General features: G+C 36.9%; 1 protein-coding gene across 11 annotated transcripts in view; it reads right to left on the bottom strand.

Moving 5' to 3' along the window:
• The window catches only part of CNKSR2 (connector enhancer of kinase suppressor of Ras 2), a 224,254-nt gene that overhangs the window by 120,701 nt on the left and 92,565 nt on the right, over positions 1 to 10,988 (bottom strand). For 8 of the 11 annotated variants that reach the window (XM_083826294.1, XM_083826291.1, XM_083826293.1 and 5 more), the window contains 2 exons: positions 10,751 to 10,870; positions 4,119 to 4,178 (listed from right to left, as the gene is read on the bottom strand). In XM_083826294.1, the coding sequence (XP_083682420.1) occupies positions 4,119 to 4,178; positions 10,751 to 10,870 (180 nt within the window). Of the gene's footprint in view, positions 1 to 4,118; positions 4,179 to 10,750; positions 10,871 to 10,968; positions 10,987 to 10,988 lie in introns of all 11 variants that reach the window. The other 3 variants (XM_083826297.1, XM_083826289.1, XM_083826295.1) reach the window with 2 other exon arrangements.

Consider the following 10,988-nt stretch of genomic DNA (forward strand, 5'->3'; position numbering starts at 1 on the left):
ACTATTTCAGCATTAGAGGTGTTGGCTGACCGACTTTGGGAAAAATTTAATACTATTAATTATGTTCCAGTGATCTACCTTCTGACATTTCACTACTCACATCTCCTCATTCATCTCTCTAAAAATCTTCATGGTCTTGCTACGTAGCATTGCTATTTTAGTCAGATGTTGTTACAACAAAGACTTTCAAAATGTCTATGCACATGAATCCCATGTTGCCACCATTTAACATAATGGGTCTTTATTACAATATAAACTTTATCCTGTACAGACGTCAGCATTTGCAGCTTAAATTTTTCTTGACAAAACAGGTATTTTTGTGTAGCACTTTGCCAAGTAAAACAGGGTCTGGGAATCTTCAAATTGGAAAAGTTTACCGTAAAAAAAATAATAATTCAAATTATGCTTGGAATACTCTGCAAGATGATGTAAAAATCAGTCTCAAGGCTGTGGTCTTGTGAAGAGTTTGCAACTCTTACTCCTTACTGTTGTTTTTTTTCCACACAAGTAAAGAATACAGACCTCTCTGTTAAGAAATATATTTTATCATTGCTATTTAAGGAAAAGAGAAGAGAATTCATATATTTTTATTTTGTTTTTCAGATGCATACGATGATCTTTAAGCGAAACATCCATTTGTGAAGCTCTGCTAGGAGGAACAAAGCGTTCTGATAAATGAAAAGCTCTACATTAGCAAGCAGTATGCACTTGCATCCCAGGAGGCCAACTGCATCCTGGGCTGCATCACCAGAGGAGTGACAAGCAGGTCGAGAAAGGTGACTGTCCCCCTCTATTCAACCCTCGTGAGGCCCCACTTGGAGTGCTGCGTCCAGGGCTGGGGCCCCCAGCACGAGAAGGATATGGAGCTGTTAGAACGGGTCCAAAGGAGGGCCATGAAAATGATCAGAGGGCTGGAGCACCTCTCCTATGAAGAAAGGCTGAGAGAGTTGGGAATGTTCAGCCTATAGAAGAGAAGGCTCCAGGGTGACCTCATTGCAGCCTTTCAATACTTAAAGGGGTTTTATATAAAGGATGGAGAAGGACTCTTTACTCAGGTAGATAATGATAGGACAAGGGGAAAAGGTTTTAAACTAAAAGAGTGGAGAATCAGATTAGAGGTTAGAAGGAAGTTTTTCACTCAGAGGGCGGTGAGGCACTGGCACAGGTTGCCCAGAGAGGCTGTGGATGCCCCATCCCTGGAGGTGTTCAAGACCAGGTTAGACGAGGCCCTGAGCAACCTGATCTAGTGGGTGGTGTCCCTGTCTATAGCAGGGGGGTTGGAACTAGATGATCCTTGAGGTCCTTCCAACTGAGGCCATTCTATGATTTTATGAACAAAGTCATGTCATGTCTGTATCTTAATTAGCTGGTAATTTGAGGGGTAATTAAAGGAGACTTTTAACAACAGATGGAAGTACCTGTTGCTGAGGTTCACACATTCATATTGTACAAGGTAAACAAAATGTGTTCAAAATTTATTCTTCAGAATAGATTTAGTTTTGTCCTTTAGGTTAAACGTTGTCTCTGTTCCATTTTCTCAGTATTCCCAAACTGTCTGAAAGACCATTTTATACCACCCTGCCCTCATTAAGGGATGGAGCATATAAATGCATGCATATAAATCTGCATGTACAGATTTAGGTATTATTTCTTCTGAGGTCTCTCCTCGCTGAGCTCTAAGGATACTGTGCACTGGTTGAGTTTGCAGGTAAGTGGGAACACTGGGAACAATTCCTTCAAAGTTACAGTCCTGCTGTAGATGCAGCCCAAGACATTACTCAGAAAATACCTTTTTCATTTGGAAAACCAAATTACAAAATGACCTTATCTGAAGAATACATTTGTTTTGTGAATGAAAAGCCTCTCTCCAACATGGTCTAGAAGGGCTACTCAATAAGAAAGCTGTAATCTCCTGCTGGAACAATGCATCCTTTATAATTATTGCTTTCAAGCAAGAGAGGGAAGACATGAAACAGAAAGCTCAAGTTCCTCTAATGCTACAGAACCACCAGAGAGAAGATCTTCCAGGGAAGTGACCTGTGATGAAACCTGCTCTCTCACACTTCAAAGTTCAATGCTCAGCTAATCTGAACTCCAGAGCTGATGCGTTGGGAAAGATGGCTCCTAATACCAAACTACAAGATGAAGACTAATAGGTTTTGGAGCTAGCCAAAGCACTTCAAATTGCCAACAGATAAAGCAGAACTGTGGATTAAAATATTATGTTAAATTAGGCGTCTAGCATTGCTATGCTACTGTGTTTATTAAAAGACAAGTGCTTCTCTGTGACCTCTCAGGAAGGTGTCAGATAAAAAGTTGTGCCAATTTCTTCACTTCTGGAGCAGAACTGGAAAGAAAAAGGCTATAAACTTTTGTTTAAAGGGAAGATAATCTGAATTCTTGCTGTTTCCTAGAAGTTTAGCTGTCCCATAAATGGTAAACATGACATCATCAATGGGTCAGATCACATCTGCACCATCATGACCTTACTCTGACCATGCTGCTTAGATGTTTCTCTTCGCATTTATCAAAGAAATGGCTAGCTACTGTGTGTTTAAATCCAGAAGACACCTTACTTTCTCTAAAGCGCTACTCATTTTCACAAATATTTTAGCACACAATAGGATTTTCCCTAGACAGCAGACTGCAGTTCCTCAGTCTGCTGTGAGAACCTTAAGGCTGTTACAGTGACTGAAAACATCAGTAACAAAAGCAGAAAAGTCATCATGACTGAAGCTTCCTGACATGGGTTTAAATTATATTCATGAATCACAAAAGATAAGCATTTTGAGGGAATGCATTAAGATTTTATTTTTATCTTCGCCCCTGGGAAATTAAATCCAATATTAGTAATTCATGGAGAGAAATGGTTCCTTTTACAATCTGAGAGAAATTCAACTGTAAAAAATATCTTCTTTCATATGTTTTCTACAGTTGGCTCAACAATGGTTCTGTTGTCTTTGTTTAGTTTTGCTAATTTTACTCAAGGTATTTTGAGCTGTAGGCTCCCTAAGATTTTGATTTCAAGGGTGAAATTCCTTACGCTTTCCTTATTCTGAGAAAGGCAGCATTCTGAGACAGAAGAGAAGTTCTGCAACAGATATCATCTATTGTGTATAACACACGGATAACCTGCCCGCAGCAAAAGAAAAAAGAATGAAGAAAGATTATCAGACTGCAATTCCTATGAAGGGACAAAAACAGTATTCCCATTTTACTGAGAGGTTAACAGAACCTCACTGCAGATTAGATGCAGCAGCTGTAAATAACCATGTAGGTAGTTTGTACTTTGCACAGTATGACATAGTAGCAGAATAAAACAAACATTTCTGACAGCTTCATCTTAGGAAAATGACATCAAAATCTTCAAAAGGAATTGCCTAAGCCATTATGAAATGGTTCAGTATTGTTCAGTGGGTTGTTCTGTGTTCATTGAAAATTATGGATAGAAGAGAGACTTTCTCTCCCAAATTGATCATCTTGCTCATTTCCTAACATACAGACAGTTCTCTGCATATGGTGTACAAGGAAAGGAGGTTGTATTTCAAAGGTTGTTGAAAAGTGGTCTATCATGGTTTGCTTGCTGTTCAATACTTTCAATGAGAATTAGTACAACAGTAATAAGTGTTCCTTTCTAAAGGCATTGCTCAGTTCATGCAGAAACATATGCTTACTTGTCAACGTGAAGGGATGTCCTCATTTTCATGCACTTATTTATTACAAAATAAAGCTCAATAGATGGCAAATATAAAAGCTGTTTTTCTAACACTGCTGCAAACTCCACTTTGTCAGTCTACACGTAACCAAGATTTATCTTTTATTCGTAGAGCAAGGTAACTCCAAGATAGCTACCTCCTATCTTGATCAATTGAATCATTTTAGGTGTCTAGCAAGAACAAATCAAAACTGATTCTCCTAGTTCTCAACTGGGAACAACTGTTTCAATTCTGAAATAAACAAGCACAAGCGTTTCTGCCGTCCAACATGCTATTGGTCCTCAACAGCCAACTAGCACACTTTTGCAAGCAAAACGTAGTCTGTAGCAAAGGGAAAGCATAAACCACAGGTAAGGTCAAAAAGGCTTCCAGGCCTGAACATACAGTATTAACAATACTTACATTTTCTGTTGTTCCAGTAATTACATGGAGACCATCATATGTTGATTTAATGTACATACCCTAAGAAAAAGACATCATGGGAAAGAATTTTTAAAGTGTTTCACAAACGATCACCATCCAAACATAACTTGCATATCTCTAAAAGAAAAGCATGTTTTCTTTGTTTTTTCCCCAGATTTTGCAGACTTTCAATATATGTCATGAGGAACTTGTATCTGGATAGAACAGTGCTCTTTGACATACCTAGAGAAGAACAGACCAAACAATTCTGGCCGTAATTAGCAATAGTAACCTAAAACTTTTACCATAGCCATCTCCACAAATGCTTCCCAGTTTTCTTATAGACTACCTCAACTACAAATATAACAACGGTAGCATCTGATTAAAACAAACAGGAAAAAAAAATTATGAATTGCCTTAGGATGATCAATACTTCCATTTTGTTTTGGAAGAAACAGAAGGCTTTAAAAGACCTGGAATCTCTGGTAGAGACATGCCATCCAAACTGATTACCAATGCTCTGAAACATGCCTGCAAAATGGCCCAAAGACTTTCTGACTGCCTCACTCATCTCAGCGAACAGCTCAGTTATAAAACTCAATTATGACAACTTAAATATCAACTTTGTTAGATCTGCAACTTCTTTCAAAAAATGTGGAAAAGGGGGGACAAAACTTCGGTACCTCAAATCTGTTTTTTCATCAAGTCAAAACACACATTTTATAGCAACCACTAAGGTACAGAAAGAAGGAAAAAAAGAGAGATAATTGATACATACTGCACATTCAAGCAACTTCTGAGGAATCTCCTTTCCTCCATTCAGTTCATAGAAAGCAGGTAAATAATGAAACTTGAGTAAACATTCTCTTAATTATCTTGACTAACATTACCTGCTTTTTCTCATTTTAATCAGAGTGTTACAAAAAAGTCTGTTTCTAGCTGAGGAACTAGTGAAGTACAGTAAAGAGGCAAAGAAGACTTACCTAGTTGCACTAATCTAATTTGGGACCACAACTCTGACATTTTGGTAGTGGGGAGAGTTCATGAGTTTCCTAGGAAAGGGGGCTCAAAACTAGGCTTCTATTTTTTCCTGCATAGCATGCAGCAGTAATGGCATCAAATCCAGTTGTCATGTTGGGCTGCCACAGCTTGAAGAGCACAAAGCAAGGATTTACTCATTCTTACACAGATAGGAACCCCCTAACATTATCCTTCCACTTCCAGCTCCTCTATCCACCTTAAATAATTTTTCCATTGATTGGCTCTATGAATACAGTTTCCTGCTTGGCTCAGTTGCCTCAAATATAAAATGGCAATTTCTTGTACATTTATCCTCACAACACCCCTGTGAGGTAGGGAAACACTAATATATACACATTTTACAGACAGAATAATGAGCCACACAAGAGGCTGAGACACATTAATATCTTTTTTTTTGGCACCTAATAACTACCTGAAACCAACAAAAACCATGGCATAAATTTCTCTTACTGTTTAGATCTAAGTGACCTGACACACACCCTGCAACATGGCAAGAGATGAAACCACAGTGATTTCGTGGTGGCAGGAATTATGAGTCAGGTCCACATAGAATACTTTCTGAAGAAAGTCACAACTTTGTTTTTATTGACAATGGGCTACTGTTTCCAACTTAAATGTAAGGGAGAAAGCGTAGAAAAAATAGTTACTTAATAGTTATTCAGTGTTTAGTTCTGTGCAAAGCATTATTCTGAAGGATGGTAATATCATCCAAATATACTATTGTGGAGTACAGTTTGCATCCAATCTAGTCTTTTCTAGAAATTTAAAACAATTTCCAGATGCAAAAGAAGAGAAAATTTCTGAAGAAAAAAAATCTTTGAAAGCCAAAATCAAGATTTTGCACACAAAATTAACAAATGCTACACTGATACTACACAGAAAGTTTAAGTTTTGTAAGAGCCAACATCATTTTGTTTATAAAGCAATTGTAAAATGGAGAGATGTAACATTTTGCCATTTCCAAATAAAAATGCAACAGAAAGATGAGCTATCCCTGCACACGCATTCCTCCACTGCTTGTTGTGAGTTATATATCATAAATGGTATATAAAGAAGAGAATGTTTTAGGGTATGCTGTTTCACGTGAAATGAAAATAAGAATACCACAAACATTTACAAATTTTCCCCTCACTGCCGCCTTGTGGCTGCACAATATCAACACTACATTTAGCGATCAAGAACACGGGAGATTAGTGTGTGCTGTTCCTTTGTACTAAACCAAATTGGCAGATACACGTCTTAAATATCAAAATATAATGCCAAAGTCCTTATGATTTATAAGAATCTCTTAGGTCAAAGAAAAGGAAAGATAATGCACTTAATATGACTAGAATAACCATACAGTAACCACCCCGGGAATCAAGAAAAAAAAAGTCTAGATTAAAGACCAAGTAACTCATGTTTCATTACATCACAGATTGTTCTGATTAGTTATGAGCAGAAGTTTAAATTTACACCAAAATAAAGTGCATTGATTGGTTTGAAACATTATTGACTTAAGGGTTAGAAAAGAGACCTTGGACATTTAAAAAAAGTGCAAGAACAGGATCTGATATACGTTTAAAATAATTTACGCAATGTTGGATGGAAAATACAAGAAGATACTAATTCCATTTTATCACATACATATTGAATTTTTACTCTTTCATTGTGACAACATCTTGATGCAGTCTCCCAAAGTTGCACTTGCCTCTTTAGCCATGAATGTGCTCCAAAATTGCAAAACAGCTCAAAAGTAAACTTGAGTGTCTCTTCAACTTAGCCTTAGAGCTCAGATAGGACTAAGATGAGCAAGGTCCATGCAGTTCTCAAAACCCTGTTCACATTTCTTCCTCAGCTTCTCCAGTATTTCAAGCCAAGTAACAAAGGAAAATTATTCGGAATGGTAGTACACTAGATTCCTGGAAAATACTTTCTAGCTAGGCTAGGCATTCAGCAGTGCCCCTTTAAATAGCTGCCATGTTGTGCTCTATCTACAACTTGTATTTTATGAGTACTTTTTCTTGTGACAGGCTCATTTTATGTTCACTTCAGCAGGAAAAGAGGAACCAAGAACAATCAGTCTAATGTTCAAGCATATTCACTTTTGCATTTCTGAATCTAGCAAGCTAGGTGAATAGCTTGAACTTGAAATCCTATCACAGAACTGACTAGGTTCACTATATGACAACTATATCCATCATATACATGAAATAGCATTAAATGAAAATATAAACAGGAGAAATTGAAATTCCTCTGTACCACAGTTCTCTGATATTCTGTTCTATAGTAAAAAAATATGAATAAGTAGAAAGGTACTGTTGAAGAAAAACTTTCCAAGGAAAAAGGGAAGCTATAACTTAGTAATCTGCTTTTTGTCTAAGAAGAGGCATACAGTATTCTGCTTCTTTGTTAAATACACTCACTGATTTCAAATGGTAATATTTTTAAGTCTGTCCCCTGGCAAAAGATGCTACTTAAGCTAGCCAGTTTTGTGTCTTTCTATAAGATCAATAGCGGAAAAACACATAAAATTAAATTCTACCTAGTGATATAGATGAAACTCTAATCAAGTCCTCAAAAAAAAAAGGGGGGGGGGAATTATTATGATTTGCATGCTGGTGATTGCAAAGCTGACCACGTTAATCAATTTTACGGCTTTTTAGAATAATTCTCTAGTCTGACAACTCCTTTTTCACCCTTACTTCACAACTGCTGCAGGATGTCTCTCTTTCTGTAGCAATACCCACTGGAGAACATGTATGTAGCCAGTCACATGGGCTATGCTAGAGATAAAGAAGAAGGAAAAGAAAAAGAAATACCAAGACTCACCCATGATGTTGCATTCCATCTTTACCCAGTACATAAGAGTTTCTCCACATTACACCCTACAAAATTCCTTACCAGATTATTTAGCTTTTTTTTGATGAGCAATAGCTACTTTTAATAAGACATTGCAATCCCTGTAAAATATTTGTATACTCATTCTGCATTAAGGTATTAGTCTGACCATTTACATCTACCTCTGAGTGATACTTAAGTTTCCACAAAAAAAAAGTAGTCAAATATAGTGAAGGAATTATGCATGTTAATTAAAACATCTTGGTAGTGCTTCTATCTGTTTTATGCTGTAAAAGCTCCAATCATTTTCTCAATTCCATCCATCATATGTTTATCATATATTTACCACGTTTTACATTTCCTTTTCTTCTTTCTTTTTTTCTCTCCCTGATCTACTTCCACTTCTTAGATATTAAATCTGAGACATTTTAAATATGTTGTTTAAGCTAGGTGAAAAAACATCTTCCGAGTCAGCAGCCAACCATGCCCTTTTCCTTTCTGCTTGAAGTCTTTCCATCTTTACAGAGGATTTTATTTAGTGACTGGTAAAGCCAGCACAGAACTGTCATGTGGGTCCAAAATGTAGAAGAAAGTTGACAATAATCCATTTTCTGCCTCCAATGTTGCACGAATCCCGGAAGAAGGTCCAGAAGTTATCAAGCTTCACATTCATCCAAGCGTTCCTGATGATGCTATTCAAAGCTCCAAGCTCTACCTTCACTCCTTAAACCAACACACTGAATCACATTCACTATATATTAACTGAAAAATATTAGTTAAAAAAAATAAATAGAAAAAAAACCCAGTAGCCTAGAACCAAATCTTTTGTACAAAGTATCAAGGACAACCTGACAAAGATGATCTGTTAGTAAAACTCGCACTGTAAAAACTGGAAGGTACAATATGCATCATGAGGTGCAAATACGTAGTCCTGGGTTCCTGCTCCAGAGAGCTCACAATCTAAAGGAGCCAGCTTGATACAGAGGCAAGAGAAATGGTGGTAAACAGGCAAGGACAAAGTGGAAAAAACATCACGGTATCAAAGAATCATAGTGTCCTCCTAAGGCTTATATACTGCATAGTGGGTATTTTCCATTTTTCAAAAATAAATACAATTATTTTTTCATTACAATGATATGATACTTCTCAGTCAGAAACAAGACCCTGTTCACTTGGTTCACAAATACATATTAAAAGAGAAAGCACTATCTTAAGAACTTCCAGTTTAAACAGACAAGACAGACAGAGGGTAGAAAACAGAGGCACACAGGAGGAAGAGGTTTTCTATCTGATTATCTAGCAAGCAGGAACAGACCCACAAAACATGTTCTTGTTTACAAAAATACTGGTCTTAACATTTTTCAGTCAGTGGGTATTAACACAACCCTACAGAAAGACTTAAATGAGGAGAGTAAAAAAAAAAAAAGAAAGAAAAGAAAAAGAAAAAAATAGTCACAAGACAAAGGAAAAGCTAAGATTAAAATTGGACAAAACTCCAAAAGAGGTGTCTGAGAGAAAGGGGGAAAATTTCTTCATTACAGCAGAAGCCAGGATTTAGAAAGGTTTACTGCAGTGGGCTGGCAGAAGAGTGAGAAATTTACAGGAGAAAAGAGAGAGAGAGGAGAGAACCTGTGGAAAGATGAAATCCTGGAGGAAGAATCTGAAATGTATTCAGAGAGGAAAAAAAAAGCCAGTGGTGGAGGAGAAAACAAGTAGTAGACCAAAACATGAGGCACTATGTAGTTCTCCAAAAGTGTTTTTTTCCCTCATACTGTAATTATGATTTACCAGAAGAATAGAAAATTAACTTAGTGTATAATTAAATACCTTGACATACCAAATTTGTCAAAAAAGAGGGAAAGAAAAAAAACAAAAACTAATAAAACCCCAAACCCAACAACTACCAACCTACAAGCCAAAATACTCTCCAAAACTACAGCATCCAAACAACAACTTTAGAAACCTGCTGCAGAGAAAAGCACAGCAATAGTCCTTTTCATTCAAACAAATGGAGCAAAAGTAAACTTGGGCATAGGTTGCAAATTTTTTCATTAGGCAAAAAATGGTTAACTGCATTCTGATCACCTTCTGCTCTCTCCAAGGCTTGTCAGAAGAGATTCTAGTATTGATGCAAATTAATAGAGCTGTAATTGTTATCTGTTTTGTGTTGCAGGGGAAATTGGATACTTGAGCAAACAAAAGATCAGTGGTCAGCTCTTGAGCAGCAAACACAGACTGGCTGCACTGGGACTTTACAACCACCTGATTAAGTATGCAGAGTTCTTGCAATAAAATTCAATAAGCTGCTTCTCAGCAGTGCTGCACAGCCTCTGAAAAACTTATAAAACAGCTTTATATCCCTGAGATACTATGAAACATATTCCAGCATTTGACAGTTTTTGTGCATAAGCCCACGCAAACTTCTTGGTTGAGTTGATTTTAGTAATTTAAATCCCTTCAGACTTCAAGATGCTAGAACAATCTGAACCATTTCTCAGGAGCTGGTATAAATTGCAAGAGCTTCTTGTTCATTTCTTCCTGTTCACTAAACTTTTTGCATACATTGGTCAGCCATACAAAATACTTCCCAGTTGGCCCAGCTGCATAAGAAATCAAACTAGCATGAGAAATTGAACTATTTTCAGACTTGAAAAAAATGGCTAAAAGATCCTATTCCCTTCCATATATACAAATTATTTAAAAAAAAAAAAAAAAAAAAAAAACACTTTCTCATCCTGGATGATGGGTTTGATTAACTGCGTACTTCTTACCAGCCCTTCACTTGGCTTGATGTTTGTAAGCTGGATCACTTCAAGGTGAGCTGACTGGGAAACCAGTGGATCAGAAGAGAGCGAAATAATGTGATCACAGACGCCAGAGAGTGTTTTACACTAGGAAGGAAAAAACAAAACAAAATATCATAATAAACATACCATTGCTAACTGGGTATCAGCTTACAACTTAAAACATCACATTTTTAAGTACATACTTGCTCACATTGTTGAATCT

Source organism: Anser anser, assembly GCF_964211835.1.
Source record: "Anser anser genome assembly, chromosome: 1".
In the NCBI taxonomy this organism is placed as follows: Eukaryota; Metazoa; Chordata; class Aves; order Anseriformes; family Anatidae; genus Anser; species Anser anser.